Consider the following 25553-nt stretch of genomic DNA (forward strand, 5'->3'; position numbering starts at 1 on the left):
AATGCCTGTGGCCACGAGCTGAACTGCACTGTCGGGCTTAAATTGGCCAGCTGGAACCGTCTGGGCCACTTGACTGAGTAACACTGGGAGAGGCTTCCAGGCCACCTAAGCACAGTCTGGGAGAACCCATCACAATTGAAAAAAAGTCTGTTTTACAGAATGATTTTACTTATCTGTGGCATACAGAATGAGGGCATGCAAAAGTCCCCTAAAACCCGGCAACTCTATTCCTGGTGATTTAATTTTTGGGGTTTTTTTGGACTGTATTATTAGTAATGCACTGCCCCTCTTTTTTTAAATTTTATTTTTAAAATAAAAAAAAATACATTATTGAATCACCATGAGATACAGTTACAGGTTTTCATGTTTGAGTTACAATCATACAATGTTCAAACACTCATCCCTCCACCACCAATCTCACCAGTATAGGCTCCCTTCCCCCCACACCTCCCTGGCAGACAATTTCTCACATACTCTCTCTCTACTTTTGGGCATTATGGTTTGCAACACAGATACCAAGAGGCCATCACTTTTGATCCTTTATCTACTTTCAGCACACATCTCCCATCCCGACTGATCCTTCCAACCATCATTGATTTAGTGATCCCTTCTTTATTCCAGCTGCCTTCTCCCTCTGCTCATGAGGCAGGCTTCCAACTATGGAGCAATCTTCCTGGTACTGCCCCTCTTTATCTCTGATAATCTGAAATGAACAAAATGATTCCAACTGTCCTTTATTTGGTGTTAGTAAGGCCTAGCTCTCTCAACCCACTGCTTTTAATTAGTCTTTATACTTGAGTTGGATTTCTTCTGGACTATAGTTGGGTTCCTAATAATAATACTTCAATAATACTTCTATCATTGTCTTTTAATTGATATGTTTAGCTCACTCACATTTATGGCATTGACTGATGTAATTAGGTTAATTTCTATTCTCTTGGCAATTTTTCTATTTATTGCATTCATTCTTGTTTCTTTATGTTCCTCTTCTTCCTCCTTCCTGCTTAAAGAATGAATAAAGAATTCTGGCTCCATATTTTTTTCAAACTAAACAAAAACAGGAGAGGGACTACTGGACAATAATCTGAGGAATGAATCACCTCCCACCTATTTGTTAGCACAGAACCAATGAATAAGTTGTTGTCTTCAAAAGAACTGTGTATCTTATGGTGATTCAATAAAAAATAATAAGAAGAAAAAGGGCCACAACCATGAAACCGGATCTCGATACCTTTGAATTTCAAATGTTCTCTTTATGTTCTGGGGGGGACTGAAGTGATAGACTTTCATTCTCTCCAGGGACTGAATTCCAGATACGTAACTGTTGAATTCTTAAGATTTGTGCATCATATAATTGCTTTCCTAAATTATCTCATAGGCCAACTGCTTACAGCATACCGCATAAATTTTATTCTGTTGTCTTAGTAATTCGATTGTCAGAAATACAGTGAAAAATGAATGTTGTGGTGGATTTTTAATTTCAAACCCAACTTCAATTAACTTTGTGCATTAGGCCGTCTGTAACTCACACTGCAGTGAGCAGGTGAGAGAGAACAGCACTTGCTTTTTGCATAATGCCTGGGAGTGTCAGGGCATATCTGGGAAGCCCTATTTTCTCTGGACACAGCTTTTCATTTCCTGATGGTGCCCTGTAGATGTCACCATTGCCCCTTCTCATCTGGTAAAATGGTTAAGCGAGCTTAAGGGGAGGGCACACTTGGCTGAATCTTTTGTTAAGGAATCCGGAAAGTTTGGCTGCCCATACCTATTCACAGGTATTCCTCAGAAACTGCCAGACTCCATGCTATTTCTCTGCCCAGCATCATTTTCATCTGGTCTGGTTCCCGATATTGCATATTATGCTCAATTTTTAGAAATTCCTCCCTTGTTTGGCTTCTTTGAGGAGGTATTTTCTTGCTTTCCATAACTTTCCTCGATATTTCTGCTCTTCCTCTTCTCCCCTTGCAGCTACAGGGGTATGATTCTGGCCATTGTCACTTTTCTCCATCACTTATCTGTCACATCAAAGTGACTCCCACGTTTAATTCTTAGATCTTCCTTTGATCTCTCCTGACACTGAAACTCACACTTATCCTCCAAAGGCAGACTCCAGCAACAGGAAGCAGAAAGCCTCTCAGAAATCAATAAAAGTAGGGTGTCCAAGCCTAAGGGGCTGCTGCTCGCACCCTCACCCACACATGCAGGATGGGGCCACCTCCAACTAATGGGAGCAAAGCCTACACCCAGAGGCTCTTCCCACCTGAAACTCCTGAGGAAGATGAGGTGACAGGTGATACATCCCAAGTGGGGAACAGGATTCTAGACACCTTTTTTCAATATCCCTGAATTTCAATGTTAAGATAATGTTTGGGATGGAAGTATACCTAGGTGGGGAAGGACCATCCCCCATAGTTCCTTTGGACCTGGCCACGGAGGCTAACTGGGGCACAGAGTGGACCATGCCAAGTAACATTCAGGGAGAACACACAGTCCCTCTGAATGTCTGAGAGTTATGGACACACAGAATTGTCCTAAATAGCATTCCAGTTCCAGTATTTCAACTGGAGGGCTTTGGAGGGGCCGGGGTGGGGTTTATCACTTAACAGGGAAGCATCTTACACTTGTCTGGGTTTCCAAGCCCATGGCTTGGCTCACAAACTTGCCTTGGGTTCTGTATCTGCCCTCTCCTGGCATTGACTTCTTAGCTTCCCTTCAGGCTCTTTTCAACTCTTGCCTGGAGTTTCATCCATCCATCCCCTCCTCATACTATCACCACTTAACTATCTTCCTAAAATGCAGCTTCAAACACTTAAAAAAATTCGGCCCAAAACCCCGGTCCTCATTTATGGTTACTGACAGTCTCACTTTCACATTCGAGGGAAATGTGACTCCTCACTGTCCTCTGAGCAGCCCTGTCCTTTCTCACATCTGTGCACTTGGACTTGCATTCTTCTTGCTGTCTGTGGCTGGGGACCCTCCTCACCCCTCACTTACTTGCTCCTGAGTGCTAGTGACAGACATCCTCCTCTGAAGGGATCTCAGGGGCCTGGTGACCTGGCTGGAGGGATGGTTCCTCCCTGAAGGCAAGGCAATACTCCCACTGTCCATCCTGGGCTCCACTGACATGAACTCTTACTGTCTCCTCAGAATTGATCATCTGGGTCTGGCTTAGTTTCCAAATCTAATTTTTCTTGGGAAAGGGGGATGGGTCATACTGATCAATCCTCAGAATTTACTCCTAGTTTTGCATTTAGGGATCACTCCTGATGGGCTTTGGGAGACCATACGCAGTGCTGGGCACTAAATCTGGGCTGGCTGCATGTAAGGCAGTTGCCCTACCCACTTTACTATCACTCTGACCCCACAGAGGAAATTTCTTTTCCTATGACATCCGTTTGACTCAAAATATGTCATTTACTATTTTTAGGATGTTTTTTCCTTTAAATTTTCCACATGCAGCTGTACTCAGGGCTTACTCCTGCTTCTGTGCTCAGAAGTCACTCCTGGCAGTGCTCAAGGAACCATATGTATTGCCAGGGATAGAACCAGGATCAATCTTGTGCAAGGCAAGTGCCTCAATCTCTCTGGCTCTTTGCCATTTAATATCTCTAGAGAAACCATTAATAGCAATGCATAAGACAGAGCATAAGTATTTGTTTTTAAACAGTCAATTATCTATTCTTAGGATCTCCCATTATTCAATTCCTATATCATATGTAAAGTTGAGTCTTATCAGACCCCTATAGTGGGAATCTTCTATAGAAGATGAGAAGACATACCTTTTGAAATTTTTCCTCCTACCATCACATTATGTTTTCCTTGATCACCTCCTGTACTGGGGGTTCTTATCACTTCTAAGAGCTGATTGGCTCAACTTGGGGATTTCTATCTTTCACCATTGGGGATATTTTAATACCGGGGATTGTGCTAGGCAATTCCTTAAGTGAGAATGGTAAGGGTAAAAGTGAAATTGTTTCTCCAGCCGTGTACGGCAGCAGCATTTACTTGTGTGACAGAGCACATTCTTCCAGGACAGGAGTCATTGAGACAGTCAATTTATCACTTCACTAACACTTCCCACAGGTGATGTGCTGAAGTTGTGTCAGAAATGCCAAGACAAAATGCTCATATTTTCTTTGAGCTTTTACATTTTCAAGGAAAAATTAAGGGACAAGAAGAAAAGTCACAGGACACTATTTTGAAAGGGAAGACAGTCTTCAGAAATCTGTGCCTAAGTGTCTATTTTAGGATTGAGGGAGAGACTAAGGACTGGCTGTTTCCATTTTGAATCGGGTGTGGCTAAGCCTGGAGAGTATCACTCCACAGGAGGTCTCTGAGAGCTTTGGCCTAGATGCACATAATAGTGTCTCGATTGCTTTGGGAGCTCAGGGATCACTCCTGCTGGGGCTCAAGGCATTAAACTCTGGTCGACTGTGTGCAAGGCAAGTGCCCTACTTGATCTGCCACTCTAGCCCCTGTCATCTGAATTTTGGCTCCACCACTTCCTAATTACACTGCCTATCAAAGGATACGCTATCTCCCTATGTCTAAATTTCAAACAAATTGATGAGCAATGGGGTAACAGTGATACAGTGTTACAGTGATTTTATGTAAAAATAACACTGACACCGGGACAGATTGCTGTGTATGTTAAAATAGTGTACATGAAGTGCCTGGGACATGAGAGATAGAATAAGTGGAACTATTTTATTTAGGAGCTCTGGCTGTTACTGTTTTGAATTTTTTGTATACATAAAATTCAGATGGTAGAAGAAGGGCTGAGAAGATGCTCTACTCCTTCAATGAATTGAAATTAAAAAGCTGCAGTTGAAATATATATTATATTTTAAAATATGCAAACCATATTCTAGCAACCAAAACATTGATAAAGTGACTATGGGAAAATGTTATTAAATACAAATGATGGGTATTTGGATGTTATTCTTTTTTTTTTTAAAAAAAAGCTCCAATAAAAAGAAGATAGTAAAAGCAAAACATATGCTTACTTTGGGAAGAAGGATGATGAATCAGCAGATTCTATAAGAGGAAGAAAGTAAATGCTTGACATAGATTTTCATGCCTTTTAGGCAAAACCCTATTTAATAATAAAAATTCTAAAACCATTATTTGTCATCACATGCATGGAGTGAATGATAAAAATATGGGGGATAGAAAATATCTGATAGATTGGATATTACTAAAGGTAGAATAAACGCACTGTCAGAATTAAAGTGTGTGAAACTTGGAGACAGGGTAGGCCAGCAAGGCATGTTCTTTAAGACTGCAGAATCATTATATGGATCGTTCCCCATGTTCACCACTAGGGGTTGCAAGAGAGCAGCAATCCCGGGAATCAGGCAGCAAGGTTCTCTTGGATAAAAATGGATAAAAACTATTTATTTGATTCTGAAAAGTGCGAGTCCCTGAGAGTCACACTCATTACTAGACCACCGGAGGTCCCAGAGCAGAGATTGCAGCAGACCTGTCTGTGCAGCCACCGTGTGGCCCAGGCACTGCCGCAGGGGCAGTGCTGCCTGGAGACTGTACAGGATTGAGGCTGGTGCTGGCACTCAAATGTCACGTCTGAGAATCCCTGCAACCCCAGGCTGAGAGGTGTCACAGCTGACAACTAACACAGCAGCTTTCTGAGAGACAGCAAAGCATGGGGCAGAAATAGGAGATTCATTTTGGTTGGTGTGTTTGGGGGCCACACCCCCCACTACTCTGGGTAGTGCTTGGGGGAACAGGAACAAACTTGGGTCTGTCACATGCAAGGCAAACGCCTTCATCTCTGTACTCTGGCCCAGTGGAAGGTTCTTATATGGGTTTCTAATTTTTTCAGACGACTTCACATATACTGAGACTTTCTTGCTATTCATGTAATGGTATCAGCATGTTCTGCAGAAGATATTTAGCAGCTGTGAAACAGCACAACAAAAATTATTTCAGTTTAAAAGCCAAACCTATTCTATTCTCAGGCCATGCCCTATATGCACACACATAAAGAACTAATAGCAGTTTGTACTATCTTAATTTTGTATCTTTGATATATGTCTTACTAGGCTTGTTTGCAAATAAAATCTTCAAAGTGGAGTTTTGAATCAAGCAATTTACTCGGGTACCTTTAGTTATGCATTTACTATAGTCTCACAAGACCTTTCGAAGACTTATCATCGGTCTTATTTGACATGCAGGAAGAGGAGACTTAAGACAACTGGTCTGAGTATCTTATCTACAAGCAGCCCAACCAGGAAAAGGATTTATTCCTTGACATGATCAAGATGAGACTGAAAGAAAGGCAGGCACTTGCGCAAGGACGCACAAGCAGGAGTGAAGCTTTGAATTCCTGGCCTCACTCTTCCCTCTCTTGGGTGTGACCTGGAGCTAAATATGCTAGAGCAGAGCAAAGCTCTGCATACAGCGTTCCAGCAGGACTTTCTAACTGGAAAAGCATAAAGATGCATTTTCAGGCTGAATGTGGATATAATTGCTTCACAGCCGCCCACTGAGTTGGGGCCACTTCCCCCACCTAATAACAGAGCACTGGCTCCCTTCAACACCCACACTGGGTGCCCCGGGATCACCAGCCCTTGCCATAGAAGGCTCTGTCATGCAGGTCTCAGGCTACATTGCCTCTATCTTCCCACTTGTTCCACCCCATGTCCTACCTCTGGCTCTATGGAGATATTCTGGGTAAAATCTCAAATCAATATCTTAAAAATCATCTGTAATACATGACAGCCAGAGCTGAAGTTCAAGTGTTCAATTATAGACTGGTGTTCAATTATGGACTTATAACAACAGATTCACTTTTTTTTCTTTCTCAGACTAGAACAGAAGGAAAGAACACTCCGTGTCTGGGATGTTGTTGCTGGTGAAACGTCATGGCCATCTGGGAGGACTGCCCGGAGTGGCGGTTGCGAATTACTAGAAAGAAAATGAATTTCATGTTCTCCATCCATCTTGCTGAAATATCACATGGTACGGGTCCAGTGGCGGGGCGGTCCAAGAGGGAGGCCCACAAATCACCTGCCAGCCCTTTTTGTTCTCTGATTTAAGAGCCCTGTGTATGATGCTGAGCAATAAATCTCCTGGTCCCCGGCCCAACCAGGAATGTGTCTGGGGCACATTTGTGCATCATCATGGGGACGGGACGTTTCATTTCTACACAATAACTTCCATGATGTAATCAATGGGGTTCAAAACTTCTACCTTCTTAAAAAACCCAGGGAAGATTATCGATATGTTATATCTATGTCTTTGCTGATACAGCCATAGAAAACCTTTATGAAGGATTTGCTCTGACACTGGATGATGCATGGAAAGAGTTATCCCACAAGGTGAAGACTAACAACTTGATTGTTGTCACTGAACTTCAATAAACAACCTTTTCTTCCTGTAATAATGATCTGACAGTCATTGAAAAATACACATATAGCTGAGGAACCAGAAACATGCCACTCTTTCTTTAATAGGAAAAATACTTCGTATTGACCAAGGCTAAGTCGAGCCTCTTGGGTGCCTTAACACCTTGAGAATTTTAATTCTTACAGGGGTTGGGTTTGCAGTTTTTCAGTTGTTCAAGGTAGACCCCAGCAGTGCTAGACCAGAAAGGAAGATTTCAGTATTAAGATTGTTTGTAGGTCCAAAGCTACTGGTAAAACTAAAATCTTCTCTTGTCTTTCATTACAACAGGAAGTCAATAATTGGTTCTTGCTAAAAAGCATTAGGTGAAAAAAGACAAGAGCAATAACAAAAATTGTCAGTCTAGGCTTCTATACTGTAAGATATCTGATTTGATGGACATGGGGCAAATTTACATTTTTCTGATGTTCTTTTTGGAAGTCAAAAATTTAATTAGCTCCTTTCCTTATTTGGAGAACACTTATGTCGCACGTTTGCTTCTTAATATATATAGATGTTATGCATAGGCACCAGAACATCTATATATGAAACTCAAAATGCCTTGTTGGTTTTGAATATTCAAACTCACAATGTTTCAACCTAAGAGTTTGCAAATGTCCACTTTTCTCCCCCGAATATCTAACCAGACATGCATCTTTTGCGAGCCTCTGTTCTCTCCACACAGAGAGGCAGGGAGACCTTCTTGCTCCCTGACTAACATATCCAGTATATAGAAGCCTGAGCCTTCCCCACTGGCCACTCTACGACTTGGTGTTGAGGATATGCCACTGGTCTGGCAGGTTCCAATTCCCATCAGCCCAAATGGAAGAGCATTTATCTCTACTGTACAATGAGTAGAAATGGTCAACTCACACAAAGAATCACATACTCCATTTTAGCTCTCATTTTCAGAATGTTTCACTGACATCCTTTCCTTTCTTGCCTATTTCTCTCCTATTTGGAATAATCCAGGCTGTTAAATCATTCTCCTGAAACTCCTTTCTTTTACACTGAAATATCCAATGAGTTCCACAAATGCTTGTGATGTGGTGATTTTTGCATGACTTTCTGGACATCAAACCCCAGTTTCAACCCCCCATGCCCAAATAAAGCTTTCATGAAGCACCATCAGCATCCATCTCCACAGTGGAAAGCTCCCTAATGGTCACCAAACGGAGCCTCACCTTCCCGAAGAAGTGTTGGGTGGTGACAGCGAGCGCCTCGAAGCTGCGGATGGCCTTCCTCAGCTCCCCCTGGACCAGGCCCAGCTGTCGGGCCTGTAGCTCACAGCGCTCCTTCAGCCGCTGCACCAGCTGCCGCTCGGCTTCACGTGCCTGCAGATCCGGCTTGGGGGAAAACCCGTTCCGGGGAGCCGTGGTCCTCTGCTTGGGATAGCCTAGAAAGAAATACCAGTCCCTAGTGAAAAAGAAAGTTCAGTACAAAAGCAACAACAGCTTCCCAGTGGGAGGTTCTGCTTCTCATCTTTCCCTACTCAGAAGCAGATCTGTAAAAACACAAAGCAGGGACTGAAATGATAGCACAGTGGGTAGAGTACTCGCCTTGCATGTGGCCAACTCAGGTTCAATCCTTGGCACCCATATGAGGTGTGATTCCTGAGTGCAGAGCCAGAGCAAGACTTGAGCATCACTGGGTGTTGCTCCGAAACAAAACCGAAAAATAAATGAAAAATACAAACAAACCACAAAGCAGTGCATGGCCAGTGTGGGTGCCTCCAGTTATACTCTACTTCATCAAGAAGAAAGTGCTCACCTTTCCCCACCTGGATCCCCCCAGAGGAAAGACCAGCCCTATGGGGAGTGAGAAACTCCCACTCCCATCCCTACAGAGCAAGTCATACAGATATCCAGAGAACACCAATGAGAAAAGAGTGATCTCACCTCCCAAAGACTATTCTTTTCAAGTAAATAAAGACAAAATATATCCCAAGCAAGGATGTGTGGACCATTTTCCCAGTATGGGGTGATGCACTTTCAAATTTAGAAAGCCCACATCTCAAGAGGAGATATGTGCATGTTTTTATTCACCCAAGTCTCCTTTTCCTTTGTCCTTTAATATTTTAAAGTTTCTCCAGTCTCCCCATGGTGCCTTCAAAACATCAGAGAGCAGAATATAAAACAAAGGGGGCAGAGGGATGCATAGCCCTGAAACAGGATAGGGAGACGAATTTAGGAACATACAACTAGTCTAATATTTTAAGGAGAAAGGTGGTCAATTTGATATATTTTGGATTATTGGTTTAATAGTAATCATGTTATTTTTCATCGAATCTTCCTCTTCTTAAAAGCAATTTTTCCCCAATCTGGAAAACAATCCAAATTTCTGAGAGCAGGAGATTGTATAAAGAAACATCAGTACATATGCAGAATGGAATACCACTGGCTATAAGAAAAGATGAAATAATGCAATTTGCTGCTACATGGATATATCTGGAGACTATCATGCCAACAGTGCACATGTACAGTGGAAATCACAGAAGGAGATGGATGGATACAAATGATCTCTCATATGCAGGGTATAAAGAAGTATAGAAGGAGAATACCAAATGGCCAAGAGCAAAAGAATCTAAGAATTGTTCTAAGAAGTGGGGCTCATCAGTAAGACATGGTGGTGGGGAGGGTGTTGAAGTGGTGGGGGCATGAGAGGAGGACCCTGAGACAATGGTGGACAATCACTGGTGGGGGTATGGTGCTGGGATGTTATATGCATGATACCTACTGTTGATAGTATTGTTATGCTATAAATCATGGTGACTAAAATAATTTTTAAGAAAAGTACCATCAGAGATTAAATGCAACCTCACAGATGACAGAAACTATTATGACAATGGAATAAAGAGTGTGAAATGATTGCTGCTTAAAAAACTATTTGTGGCAGCATATAACATTCCTGAAAATTAATTTGTGCATGGTAGACAAATTAACTTTAATCCAACATTCTCAACAAGAAAAGAAAATGAAAATGAATTACCAACAAAATTTGAGAGATTTAACTATCTGCATTCAACTGCAGAACAATCTAAGATTTTTTCCCCAGACTTACTGTTTGCCATTTTATTGCTATTGCTGGTAATTTGGAGGCTTTTGTTTGTCTTGGTGTTGTCAGGGTTGCAACCCAGGGCCTCATTGGGGCTGGAGGTTTTATAAAAACACATTAGTATTTTAATTATCTCATTAAAACAATAGATATACAACACCAGTAGGAGATGCTTCTTTTACAAATCTAAATAATTACAATGCACTCCTATTTGAGTGACTTAAAGTCAAGTGCAGATGATAGCACAGTTTCCTCTGAATGTGTGCATATTATCTAGGACTCCTGTTTTTATGTGTTTCTGACTGTTAGATCTATCCATTATTATAACTTCTCTTCCTCCTCCTAGCCTCTCTATTAGCAATTATACTGAGTGGTGGCAAATGGGCATTACAAAAGGCATTGGGGAGGTCCTATTCTGGGCACTTCTTTTTTCATATTAGGGGCATTGTTGGACTGCTTTGATTCACACAATCAGAATTCAGGGGTCCACTGTACCTAGGCCACTTGGATCCCTTGCATGATGAACTGAGACACAGACTCCCCTGAGAACATCAGCTTCTGGTGTGAACAGCCAAGCAAAAGTGTCATTGCTTCTTGACATCAAACTACCTGCTGAAATAAGTCCTTGCCTGAGAATCCTGCTGTGCATTTGACACCCAACTGTGTCATTGTAGAGATGAAAGCTCAGTCACATGCTAACACTCTAGGGTAGAAACAGAGAAACAAGGCTGGTTGTAGAGTTCTCCAAGTCTTTCAGTGAGAAAGGGAACCGTAGATTTCTCAATAAATCAAATATTCATTTGGCCTAAGAACAGTAATCATTTCACCTCCAGTGGCCTATGGTTTGTCTTCACCAAAATCAATAATTTTTTTTGTGCTACTGATTATTATTACTTTGGGGTCTGAGTCACACCTGGCAGTGCCCAGGGCTTATTCTTGGTGTTGTGCTCAGGGACAACTCCTGGCAGTGCACAGGAGGGCGTATGTGATACTGAGGATCCATCCAGTTAGAACCAGGGCTGGCCAACTGCCAGGCAAGTACCTTAACCCTTGTACTATCTCTAGGGTCCCTCACACTGTGGATTTTTGTTAACTCCATTACCAGTTAACTCCCTGAAGGACTGTTCTATCATTCACGCTCCTGTCCTCTCAACTGTTAGCGTGTCCCCAGGCTGGCACAGAGGGACAGCAGCAATGGCTCCTCTACCATCCTGGGAATGAACAGCTCGCCTTTGAAACAAGATGACCAATGTACACAGACTGCTTCCCCTATTTCACTTAAAAACAAAGGAAAATTTTGTTTGTGTTCACTATCTCCCCCTAGAAGTTAAAATACATCCTGCAGAGAAATGAGAGGACAATGAGAGGGGAGCTTCTAGAGATTCTGATCACTCAGAGTCTTCTATGCCATGTGGAAGGTTTTTATCATCACCTCCTTTCCTGCTCCTGTGGCATTTAGGGCTGACCCCAGAGCACTCTGGGTATGGATGGTATGCATCTACTTCCACACAGATTCTTCCTTTTTTCAAAAAATTTTTATTAAAGCACCATGATTTACAAAGTAACTCACTGCTGAGTTTTAGGCAAACAACATTCCAGCACAGATCCCACTACCAGTGTCAACTTCCCCCCACCAACGTTCCCAGGTTTCTTTCTGTAACACTCCTTCCCTCCTCTCCATTCCTTCTCATCTGTCTCCTCATACCCTCCCCTTCACTCTTTCTTTCCTTCTCTGCCCTATACTCTGGAGTCAAGGTTGATCTTGGCACCACCCCTATGAAACATTGCCTTCCCTCATCCAGTTATTTTAAATACCACATATGAGTGATATCCATCTGACACACAGATTCTTTCTACTCTGGTTCTGCATGCTCAGATTCAACCTACCCCAGAGTCAACAGGTTGAACCCATGGCTGCAAAATCCACCCATCTGAAGGGCTTGCTATAAATGATGGGTGGATTTTAGACATGAAGGTTGATGTCAGCAACCCTGACTCCTATAAACTGTATATTGCTTTTGGGGTGGTCAAGGTTTCTGAAGAGAGCTGCACACTGCCAACCTCACTCTGCAGACAGTAGAGCTACTTGAGAGTGTGTAGTCTCTTCCCATCTCAAAGACTAAAAAGCCATTGTCCCCGAGAACCTTTGTGATTTCCATCCAAGTAGGAAACTGAGACCGAAGGATAAAGATCTTCAAAATTTACATTGACAACAACACAATAGTAGTGGGAGGCTTTAACTCCCCACTTTTTTCATTTAACAGATCAACTAGACAGAACATCATCAATCAAGAAACAAGAGCCCTCAAGGAGGAACTGAAAGAACTAAGGTTACAAAAATAAATAAATATACAGGATGCTCTACCCCTCCTTGCCAAGGCCAAATACAAATAAGACTTATTGATTGTATTGACTGTCCTTAAATGAAGTGAAAAAGAGTAGGAAAATGCCAGCATTTTCTTTATTGACTGCCCTTTGTAAACTTTCCAAGTGTTAATGAGTCTTATTCCTAATGTATCTCTTCTACTAAATACATGACTAGAATTACACAGATGAGACTACCTTGCCATGATAGACAGAGAGAACTGATGGCAGAATCACATGTCACATGCTTTAGGAGGGGCTACTGTTGAGCACTTTGCCTGAGCATTATTAGTGAGTATGTGTGAGGCCCAGTGGGGTGTGGGGAGGAATGAGGCTCCCCATCCTGGTTCTCTGGCTGCTGTCACAAGTGTGGATTGAAGGTCTTGACTTCCTACCACAGTGCAGACCACTGACTCGCATCTCAGCATCTCAGCCACCCACACAGGCTTTCAGTTCTAAAGCCATGATGTCCTCTGATGAGCTGAATCCTGCCTCAGTCACAATGAGTTTTCTTTATGGTTACCTCACTAGCTGCAAAACTCTGAGGGGAGGCAGCCAGCATGATTATCTTGGTGACAACTTGCAGCTGGGGGGTGAGGGTAGGGAGGAAAAAGCCAGTGACCTTATGTGTGCTCACAAAGGTGAATAAAGAGTTTGCGTGCAAAGGCTGAGCACAGGGGAGCACGCGGCCCTGGAAAATGGATAAAGAACATTAAAAATTCATCGGTAGTCATCTGATCACTATGCAGAAGATTCTAACTGATGGGAAAGCTTGGTTTGATTTTAAAGCTGGAAGAGTAAAACAGTCACATGTTAACACCCATCCTCGCAGCATTGGCACCTGTCTACAGATAACCTCAGAGAGGGCCCATAAGCTCAGCACTTGGGAACAAGAAGGAAGAAAATGATTAAACACAACTTTGATAGCCCACTAGCTTAAGGGAAAGCACTTCCTAAATTTGGTCAAAATCCCGGGAAGGAAATCTGTTTTATACAGATGGTACGCACAGGACCCCCCAGGGAGCCCATGTGCAGAATTCTTGGTGGTCTTATACAGGCTGTATTTTTCTTAAGATGGCCTAAGTTTATTTAAAAAAATCCCTCTATTCTCACAATATTTCCCTATTTCACATTGGCCTGGGTTGGGCCAGTGGTGTGGAATAGTGAGGGGCAGATGGCATGGAGGTGGGGAGGGCCCTTACATCCAGCCCTGAGCACAAGGAAGGTAGGAGTGACGGCTCTGGGAAGTGCACAGCATTCTTGTATGTGTCCAGTAACACCCCAAGGAAAGGGGAGTTTTATATATCCCAAGACAGCTCCAATTCAGTCCTCCCCAGAGTTCCAAAACTAGATGTTTTATATATCCCAAAACATAACTTCTTTTGTATTTTGATAGAGAATAGAACAAGCAAAATTTTCCATCTGAATTTCCAAAACCAGTTAACCACAGAAAAATGAACTACTATTATCATCTCTCTAGACAAAATACAAAATGACAAAGAATATTCTTATCTTATTATTGATGAGAAGCACAGGTGTCACCTATCAAGGTCCGCCAGAACTTCTTTCCCCAAGGTTGATCAATAGTTTGGATTACAGCAACTACTGTCTATGTTTTGTACTATAAATAGAGCTACTACTAGTAAATATAGTGGAAGAATAATCCAACTTGTGTTCTCCTCTAAAACTAAAGAAACATGACTAAAACCCTCAGGACAACAGTTTTTCAAGATGTTTGCATGAGTTAATGAAGCAATAAGCCTAGAGAGTTGGAAACATACACAGCGACCCTTGCAATGTCCTAGATATGTCACCTGCAGTGATTCTCTAGATGGTTATCTTGAGTTGGAAAACCTGTGGTGGAATTCCCCTAATTAATAAGGTGGACATAGGGCTCAAAAAATGTTGAAGTCAAAGAGTAAAAGAAAGACAGCAGAAAGAACACAGCCACAGAGTGAGAACTCTGGTCCATGAATTCCTGGCAAAGTTTTGATGACCTCATGGCTAGGATGGGGGTGTCCACTATCAGGGAAAGAATTCCACGTAGGACTGGAGGGAACAATGTGGAAGGCTCACAGAAAACCAGAAAGAGTTCCTGTTCCCCCGAGTTGGAGGTGGAAAGCCTCATTCATGGGGTATCAGGGTGCACCCTCATAATGGCTTTGCCTCTAAGGGCCAGGAGGATTTCCCCATAGCTGGAAGCTTGCTTCATGAGTGGAGGGGAGAAGGCAGATGGAACAGAGAAGGGATCACTAAGAAAATGGTGGCTGGAGGAATCAGTTAGGATGGGAGATGTATGCCAAAAGTAGAGAATGGACCAAATATGATGGCCTCTCAGTATCTGTGTTGCAAGCCATGATGCCCAAAAGCAGAGAGAGAGTATGGGGAATATTGTCTGCCATGGAGGCAGGGGGTAGGTGGGAAAGGGGGGTATACTTCGGATATTGGTGGTGGGGAAGATTGTAACTCAAACATGAAAACTTGTAACTATCTCATGGTGATTCAATAAAATTTTAAAAATAAATAAATAAAAGCTTTGCCTCAGTATAGTCAGATCAGTCCAAAACTAACTGCTAATTGAGACCTGCTTCAAGGCTTAAGAGTAAGCCTATAATGATCACTCTTTCCAGGAAACATAATTTTAGTCAAGAACAAAACTGAAGAATATTTGGAGGAATAAATTAGCATTCAGAAACCTACAAGGAAAAATTCACAATGTCTGGCACCTGAAACAAAGCTTAGACATGAAAATAAGTAGGACTCTACAGCCCTTAATGAGAAGAAAATGAAATCAGTTGAAGCCTAGAAAGAAATGATACAAATTACAGATTACATAAGAGCACCAGAATAGTTATTATAACTATATTTCTTGAGTTCACATTAATAGAGGAATTCTTAAACATGTCAAGTAAAACAAAAAGATTAAGAAAGAAACAGTTTAACTCCAACTTCTAGAGATTAAAGACTCTAATATCTGTGAGGAAGAATACACTGGATGAGATCAAGCGCAGGCTAGACCCTACATAAGAAAAGATAACAACAGAAATTTAGCATAGCTTCATTACTCAGAGTAGTAAAATCTTGGAAACAAATCCAAATGTCCTTCAATGATGTTTGTATATGAAACAATATAATAGATCCTTGTGACAGAATACTATTCAGCCCATAATAGAAACAAAACATGATTTATTCTTAGACCTTGACAAAACTTGACAACAAGGGAAGTGAAATAAACTGATATCAAAGGTCACATACTGGCTGCTTTCATAGATAGGAAATGTTCAGACACATTAAAAGAATAGAAAGCAGACTGGCGGTATTGGGGGGTGGAAGAAGGGAGGAATGGCGGCTCTGGGTCACTTTCGAGGGGGAAGAAATTAGTCATGATAGTTGCACAATTTTATGAAAAAGACAACCCAAACATTCATTAATCCAAATACTTTTAAAGGGTGAATTTGATGGCACACGAATTGTAGCTTAATTTTAATGATAAAGCTCACAAACATCTTTTGCCAAGCACATTTAGATGTGAAGATGCTAGCTGCCATCTAATCAAAATGCTAGTGTCTAATACTGTGGCTGCACCACAGTTTTCTGTTTTCCTTTCAAAAAGTCATGAAAGTTGTAGCCGCATTTTCCCTGTTATCACTCATCTTTGGCATAGTTTTGCCACCTGGATACCTTTCCCATTTTTCAGAAGGAAACAAGCTCAGAGAAATGACAAGCCCAAGCTCATACATCATGTGAACCAGTGAGCCAGACTGTAAAACCTGTTTAGTCTCTTCTTTGGATGGAAGTTGTCTAGTTAAACGGCATTTAGAGATGGCAGGAACATCTTTTGTTGTCAAGTTTTGTTCATGTTCAAATGCAGGCTGAGCCCCTGGGTTATAGAATTAATTGTTTAAAAAGAATGGGGAAATTAAAAACATTTTTATGAAAACAGTATACATTCATATTCAAGTATCTCAACAAATTTCAAGCACAGAAACCTAATGTTTACAAAATTTTTTTTTTAAAGTAAATTGATTTTCCTTTTTTATTTTGCAAAGAGAAGATTCTTTCATTTTTATTGAGGTAATGTGGTTTACATGTGGTTTATTTTATTTTTTTTTAATTTATTTATTTTTAATTAGAGAATCACCGTGAGGGTACAGTTACAGATTTATACACTTTTGTGCTTATACTTCCCTCATACAAAGTTTGGGAACCCATCCCTTCACCAGTGCCCATTCTCCACCACCCGTAAACCCAGTGTCCCTCCCACCCTCCCCAATCCCATCTCCCCCCCCACCCCACCCTGCCACTGTGGCAAGGCATTCCCTTCTGTTTTCTCTCTCTAATTAGCTGTTGTGGTTTGCAATAAAGGTGTTGAGTGGCCGCTGTGCTCAGTCTCTAGCCCTCATTCAGCCCGCAACTCCCTTCCCCCATATGGCCTTCGACTACAATGTAGTTGGTGATCGCTTCTCTGAGTTGACCTTTCCCCGGAACGTGAGGCCAGCCTCGAAGCCATGGAGTCAACCTCCTGGTACTTATTTCTACAGTTCTTGGGTGTTAGTCTCCCACTCTGTTATTCTATATACCATAGATGAGTGCAATCTTTCTATGTCTGTCTCTCTCTTTCTGACTCATTTCACTCAGCATGAAACTTTTCATGCCCATCCACTTAACTACAAAATTCTTGACCTCCTTTTTTCTAACAGCTGCATAGTATTCCATTGTATAGATGTACCAAAGTTTCCTCAACCAGTCATCCGTTCTGGGGCATTCGGGTTTTTTCCAGATTCTGGCTATTGTATAATGTTTACAAAATTTTAAGCTCCCTTGTTACTTTTGCCAGTGTGGAGGAAAATAAAAAAGAACTTAAAAAACAACTCTACATAATAGCATATTATAGATAAATTGCTCAAAACCAGGGACAAAGAAATCATCTTTAAGCAGGCAAAGGAAAAATATACATTACATTCAAAGAAACAAAAATATGTGTAATAGTTTACTTCATTTCATTGCAAACCATGCAAATCAAAAGTCAGTGCAACAGTATCTTTAAATGTTTAAAGTAAAAATGTTAACTTTGATTCTGAACTAAGCAAAACAATCTATCTAAGGTTAAAACAAAGAGTGTGTGTGTGTGTGTGTGTATGTGAGAGAGAGAGAGAGAGAGAGAGAGAGAGAGAGAGAGAGAGAGAGAACTGATCCCTAGAAAACCTCGACTGCACGGACTATTAAGGGAAAATGCTGCTAGGTGGAAATCTAGATCTACACAATGCAGTAAAAATCAAGACAGCGAGAAAATCAAGACAAATTTTCCTTATTTCTAACTCTTAATAAGAAAACTGACTTAATCAGCAGTAACAATGCTGGGATTTAGGATTAAAATATATGTAGAAGTAAAATGTTTGACAGTAAGAGTGCAAGTGCCAGGAAAAAAGAGTTGGACACAGCCTCCTGCAAGATTTTTAAAGTACCAATGAACTGAAATAAAAACACTGGAAGCCAGAATAAGAAAAGTTAGAGATAGAGAATGAGACCAAAACAGCCACTAATATACCATAATACACAGTTATCTAATTCATCAATAAACGAAATCTAAATACCCTGATGTAATAGAAGACAATGAAATAGGGGAAAAATAAAAATAAGAGCAAGTCAGATGAACAAAAATAATAGCAAGATGGTAGATTTAGCCCCAATCATATCAATGAAATTCTTAAATGTACATAAAAGGCAGAAATTCAGATTGTCTAAAAATGCAGTCAATTATATGCCATCTGTAAGGAATCCACTTAAATATCAAGAAGCAAGCAGATAAAAAGTAGAAGAATGAAAAGAGATAGACATACCGAAAGTAACAGAAAGCTGGAGAGTCACTATTAATACTGAATAAAGACGATTTTAGAGAAAAGAATCTTATCAGGGATAAAGAGAGTCACTTAATAATGATAAAATAGGCAAATCATCAAAATGATAAATAATTCTACTGAATGTTTATGTGCTGTTTCTATTAACAGAGCTTCAAAATGCAAGATACAAATATTGTTACAAATGAAACGAGAAACAGATGTGCAATTATACTCTGAAATTTCAAGTCCTCTCTCAACTATTTCTAGAGCAAGAAAACAGAAAATCAGTAAGGGTGTAGAATACCTCAACATTGCTGTCAACTGCTCTGAGCTGGCTGTTCCAGACAGGAGCAGAAGAATAGGCATACTTTTAAGTAAACATGAACATTACCAAGACAATGCTATGGGTTCTAAAAGAAATCCTGATAAACTTAAAAAGATGCAGGTCTCCAACATCTTCAATCACAAAGGAATTATATTAGAATTAAAAGCAGAATGACCTTGAAAAAGTCTACAAATATTTAAACCTGAAAAATACTCTCAAACAATAACATGCAAAGGAGGAAATAAAAAAGGAAAATGTGAAAATACTTTCAATACACTGAAGATGAAAACCTAGTATGTGTAAATTTGTAGATTATAGCTGAAACAGTATGTAGAAGGAAATTGCACTCGATACATGCAAGAGAAAAGAAGAAAGACTTCGAGCTAATGACCTAAACCCAGTGTAAGAAAAAGAAAAGAATGATTAATTACCTATCCTAATGTATAAAAAATTCAAATTATCACTCACACAATACATTCAATGTATCATAATTAAACAACTCAATGATCTTAACCTTAAATTATATAACCAGCAACTCTAAATGTTACAGAAGGAAATGTGGGAGAAAGTCTTTGGGATCTGGCCTAGCAAAGATTTTGAAAAATAATATTAAAAATACGGTTCATAAAAATTATAATTGAACTTGATGAGAATTAAAAACATCTACTTTTCAAAAGGCATTGTTAGGAGAATGCAGAAATAAGCCTCTGTTCTGACTGGGTAATGACAGAAAAATAGTATCCCAAATGGACAACTCTCAAAATTCAGTAATGAGACTAACAAAACCAATTAAATGGGGAAAAGGATTTAAACAGACATTTAATCAAAGTATATAAAGATGTCAAATAAACAGGAAAATCAGTCAACCTCAAGCACCATTAGTTTTTAAAGAAATGCAATTACACATCCATTAAAATGTCTGTCACTTAGAGGAGGGACTACATAGATCTTCTGTGAATTACAGGGAGCTATAACCTGAGAAATTTATCTATACATTAAAATATCAAATTGAATTCATGTAATACATGTAACCTTTTAAATGAATTTAATACATATAATCTATTAAACATTAAAGTTAAGCCTAGTCAATCTAAAATGTTCTTGGAGATCTTTATGTCATTGGACAATATCATCTTACACAAAGCCTATTTTTTTGTATTTTTTGGTGGCACTGGGAAGCTACACGTGGTGGTGTTGGAAATGGGGGTGGTACTAGTTTTGGCTTAGGACTTGGAGCTGTTCCAGGCAGTGTATGAAGAGCCATGTGGTACCAGTGATCAAACCAGAGGCTCCAGCATGCAAAGTATATACTCCGGCTGGCCCTTTGAGTGATTGCTCCAGGCCCCCACAAAGACTATATTATCATAAATTGTTGAACATCCCATGTAATTTATTGAATACTACACTAAAAGTGTAGTAAGAAAAGTGTAGTTAAAAAAATCTGTAGAGAACTGGTTGGTAAGTTATGGTCTGGAAAATATTGTTGCACGGAGAAATTCAAAATTCCAAAACAGAAGGAAGTTTTTTTCTTCTGAATACATAAGTATTTGCACCACTGGAAGGTAAAAAAAAATCTAAGTCAGATTATGAGAACTGTCTATACCAAGTGTTGGCAAAAAATGTGAAGGAGCTAGAGCTTTTATACAGTACTATTGGGAAGAGTAAAGTGATAAAATCACTTTGGAAAACAGAAAATCTTTCTAACATGTTTGAAACTAAACAAATAAATACTATCTGACCCATTCATTGCAAGACACTCAAGAGAAACAAAAAACAGATGTCCAAACTAACTCTTGTCAAAACATGCTTACCATCTTCATTTATAATAGCCAAATCCTTGTGGGATATGAGAAAGTCCATCAAACAGGTAAAGACTCAAAACACTAGCTTGATTTTTTGCATGCAGGAGGCCGAGTCAGATCCCTAGCACTGTGTGGTTCCCTGACCATCTGCTGGGTGTGGCCCCAAAGGTATAAAAGGTACCTAGGTAAACTCTGGAATCCACAGAGTGATATTCTATTCACTGGTAAAAATAAACAAACAAAAGCTAGAATAGAGATAAGACCAGTAAGACAGAGATGGAAATGATCACCCTGAATAAGAACTGAGTGCTGAAAGGAGATAAAGAAGAAAAGTGCCTGCCATGGAGGCAGGCTGGGGCAGGGAGTGAGGGCAGGTGGGGAGTGTGGTGGGAGGGAAACTGAGGACACTGGTGATAGGAAATGTGCACTGGTGAAAAGGTGGGTATTGGAACATTGTATAACTGAAACCTGATCATGAAAAACTTTGTAACTGTGCTGCTCACGGTGATTCAATTAAAAGAAAACTAGTAACCTAGGAATGGATCTCAAAATAATTATGTTGCAAAAAAATGTCAGATAAAATTCGAGTGCAACAAGACTCAACAACATGTTAGTGATCTCTAATACAAGGGCTTAATGACTCCAAGATGAGATAAAACAATTTTCATACACTTCCTCTAAGAAAATATTTTTGATAACTTTTAGTCAATTATTCATAACAAACAATACAAAATAAATTACTTAGCAACTGCCTTTTGGGCAGGCTTGGGTGGTGTGGGAAAACTCAAAATAATCGTGGTTGGAAGGTGTAATGGTTGTAGGACTGGTGTTGAAATATTGAATGCAATGGATTACTGTGCACAACTCCTTAAAAATAAAATTTTGAAAAATTTGAGTGCATATTACATGATTGCATTTATATAAAATGTAAAAAAATTACAAACTAATCTATGGGCATGGGGTGGCAGAGGGAAAGGTAAAGATGGCAAGTGAGCACAGGACACTTCAGGGGTGGTGGGTAGGTTTGTTACTTTAAATTGGTGGTTCTGAAATATTTTAAGGCCTGTGGTTGGGATGGGCTGGATGATAGCACAACGATAGGGTGCTCGCCTTTCACACAGCTGACCAGTGTTCGATTCCTCTGCCCCTCTTGGAGATCCCGGCAAGCTACTGAGCAAGCTACCCGTGGCGTATTCCATATGCCAAAAACAGTAACAAGTCTCACAATGAGAGATGTTACTGGTGCCCGCTCGAACAAATCGATGAGCAATGGATGACAGTGACAGTGACAGTGACAGTGGTTGGGATAACCTTACTCCACCACACCACTGCAGACCCGAAGCACACTTGTTTCACTAAACATCTCCAAATAGAAGGCAAAGCTACAAATGCTTGGAACATAGAGGGAACACGTTGCTAGTGAGAAGAACTTTGTGGAAGAAAACTTGTGCTAATTAAACCAACGTGTGCCAAGAAAGACACTTAGTGCTGGCCCCTCAGTGACATTTTCCTCACCGTAGTACTAGAAATCAGAGGACAGAATGATACTACTGGGGCTAAGCATTTGTCATACATGCAGTCAAACCCAGTTCAATCCCTGACACCCCATTTGGTTCTACACCCAAACAGGAGTGATCCCTGAGCTCAAAGCCAGCTTCAGCACTATAGGGTATGACTCAAAAAACTAAACAACAACTAAAATATCAGACAGAGATGTAACATGCTAGCAAGACAAGTAATTCATGTAGAAATATGTTTTGTTCACTGAGCGCCCAACTTCCTGCATTTTCTATCCCTCCATGCTTCCATTTTACTCTCACCTCTGCCTCTGAAATATTTCCCAGTCTTGCTGGGAAACCCAATCCCAAGAAATCTTCCTCATGCACAAGCAAACAGAATCTCTCCTGGGGTCCTTGTCCATTTCTATCTGTGTGAGAACCAAAGGATCTTGGGGTCTATACCAGCTTCCCCACTGCACAGACATTCTGAAATGAATAAAATCGTACCATTGAAATCCACCTTGTTTAGTATTTGTTATTCATATCAACATAAATGTGTGTGTAAAAACAAAAAGAAAAGAAAGGTGCAGGCGGCGAGGCAGGTGAAGGAACGAAACGGAGCCATGATGGTTGGTCTCACCGCAGTTTATTCTAATCTCATCTCCATTCTCTGATTCTCCTCCTGCTTCTTTCTCCCACCAAACTACTTCATTCTCTCTCTCTCTCTCTCTCTCTCTCTCTCTCTCTCTCTCTCTCTCTCTCTCTCTCTCTCCTCTCAACCGGCTCTCGATCTCTCTCTCGATCTGTGGATCTGGCCCCCGTGGATCTGGCCCCCCCAACCCACTCTTACAGCCTAGTTAAATCTTCCCAGCATGAGGGGGTTAGGGCATACACATAGGTGTGGTCAGCAATAGGGTAAGGTTCTTTTCCCTCAGGGGATGCTTCTCCTAGGACTTAATTCTCTTTCAGCAGGAGGATCCACCCAAGGGTGGAGTCCCATGAATGTGTTTCTCTTCTCCTCACCCAGCAAACATATAAGAATTCATAATATTAATCATTTTGTATGGACACAATAAGAGATGCATTAAAGCTTATAGAATTGCTCTCCTGGGGCCATCTCAATCTCAGACTATAGTGCTCAGGCCAGATCAGTCTTTCCTATCCCTGGCAGGGTCCCAGTCTCATAATTACTATTGGATCATGACAGCATTTGTCTATGATCAAGCTCTTAACTTATAGTTAAGAATTAGGCACTTTGGCCAGGCCCGTCTCGATGCCAGGGTAGCACATAACTCACCGCTTGCCCTGGATCCTTCCCGTCCCACGTCGGGGACCCTACTTTGGGGTGCTAGGAACTGAGGGCAACTGAGGCTTAAGTGGAGAAAGCAGATGCCCAGGAGGAAATAATATTCGAGGCCAATTAAGCCCCAAGTTGCAAAAACATAATATTGTCTTCTTGTGTCTATACAAAAAAGACATAGCTTTAAAGTAAATTATTCAAAAGGCATAAAGAGGAGAGAAAGGCAATGTTATAATATTCAGTGTCCTAGGAAGTTCTGACCTTACCAATTAACAGAGTTTGATTAGAGGAAGAGCAGATAAACTGGTAGAAGTGGTTACAGATAAACAAAGGAATGGGAGTGACTCGGGAGCACTTTGATGGGTGTGACTGATAAACCTAAGCTCCTAGTGGCAAGGGGAGAAAGGACAAACCAATGATATCCAACAAATGTGTTCCAAAACTATAGCACCACAAACCTTTATTATTTCAGTATTTTCTTGGTATACATATTTCTATAAATTTCCTTTCAAGCCCATTATATTCTTATATTTTAGATATGTATGTTTTATAAACACTCTAAAGTCAAGAATATTTTTCTTTTTTTCTTTTTCACGGGAGCACACAGTGCTCAAAGTCTTATCCTGGCTCAGTATTTGTTCCTGATATTGCTCAGAGGAATCACAGGTGGCTGGGGGTTGAACCCAGGCTTCCAGCATGTACAGAGCTAGCAGGCACACTGACTTTCAGAGTATCTTCTCTGACTCCTAGAGCCGGATTTTATGCATATAATATACACCTCATAAATACTAGCCAACTATTTCATAAATGTGTTGAGTTTTGGAAGATTTAACTCATTCAGAGTCATTATGATTGAATTCATTCTAATATCTTATGAAATTCTTTCAATTTATTTCCTCTCCTCTACCACTTTTCCTTGTCATCCCCTGGTTTGTTTTCCTTTTTTCACTTTTTGGCCTTCACTTGAGTATACTTTAAAGGTTTTTTGTTTGTTTGTTTCAGGGTAGATAACATTTTATTTATTTATCTATTTTATTTATTTATTTTTTATTGAATCACCGTGAGAATAGTTACAAAGCTTTCAGGTTTAAGTCTCAGTCATACAATGATCAAATACCCATCCCTTCACCAGTGCACATGTTCCACCACCAAGAACCCTAGTATACCTCCCTCCCATCCCCCACCTGGCTTGTGTGGCAGAGGATTTTCACTTTCTCTTTACTTTGATTATATTCAATTTTTGACAGAAAACCCACTATTATTATTTGGAATTTCCCCCCAACAATCAGACCTACCGATAAAGCGTCATTAGATATTTTGTTTTCTATTGCTGATAATGAAGAGCATACGATTGTTGCACGGCTGCGACAGTGGCCGTGTGGTTTTGGAATTCTGGTATTTTAGTAATTAAGTTGAGAGGTATTTCTGCCAGCACCTGCTGCGTTCTGAGATTAGTTTGTTTGCCTCTAGAATCATGGCTGTTCAGGAGCGGAGGAGCAGTTTGTGGGCGGCCGCTTGGGGTATCATTTGGGTGGGGAGCCGACTGGTTCTTCCCCTCCCCACATCGCGAGATTTCCCACGTGCCCCATCACTGCAAACTCTGTCTGTCCAATTCCCTCTCTGTCCAATTGGCTCTGAAAGGTCGTGGTTGCCATGCTACCACAAAGGGGAAAAGGCCAAGGGACAAAAACCCTTCCCCTCCCAGTGTGTGTGTGTGTGTGGAGGGGGGGGCACGGACGAGCATTTCTGCCAGCAGCTGCTGTGTTCTGAGATTGGTTTGTGTGCCTCTGGGATCATGGCTGTTTAAGGGCGGAAGAGCAGTTCCTGAGCGTTTTTTTGTGTATCAGGAAAGGTCGTGCAGCTGCATAAGCAGTTCCTGAGCGTTTTTTTGTGTATCAGGAAAGGTCGTGCAGCTGCATAAAGCCATGTGGTTTGGAGAAATAGTCCTGGTCCCCACATACTGGA

The 25553-nt window shown here is 40.8% G+C and overlaps 1 protein-coding gene across 3 annotated transcripts in view; it reads right to left on the reverse strand.

The window, feature by feature from the left end:
- The window catches only part of MTUS2 (microtubule associated scaffold protein 2), a 645452-nt gene that overhangs the window by 107703 nt on the left and 512196 nt on the right, over positions 1-25553 (reverse strand). For all 3 annotated transcript variants that reach the window (XM_055124406.1, XM_055124395.1, XM_055124399.1), the window contains exon 8: positions 8589-8800. In XM_055124406.1, the coding sequence (XP_054980381.1) occupies positions 8589-8800 (212 nt within the window). The remainder of the gene's footprint in view (positions 1-8588; positions 8801-25553) is intronic.

This window comes from Sorex araneus, chromosome 1, assembly GCF_027595985.1.
Source record: "Sorex araneus isolate mSorAra2 chromosome 1, mSorAra2.pri, whole genome shotgun sequence".
Lineage (NCBI taxonomy): Eukaryota > Metazoa > Chordata > Mammalia > Eulipotyphla > Soricidae > Sorex > Sorex araneus.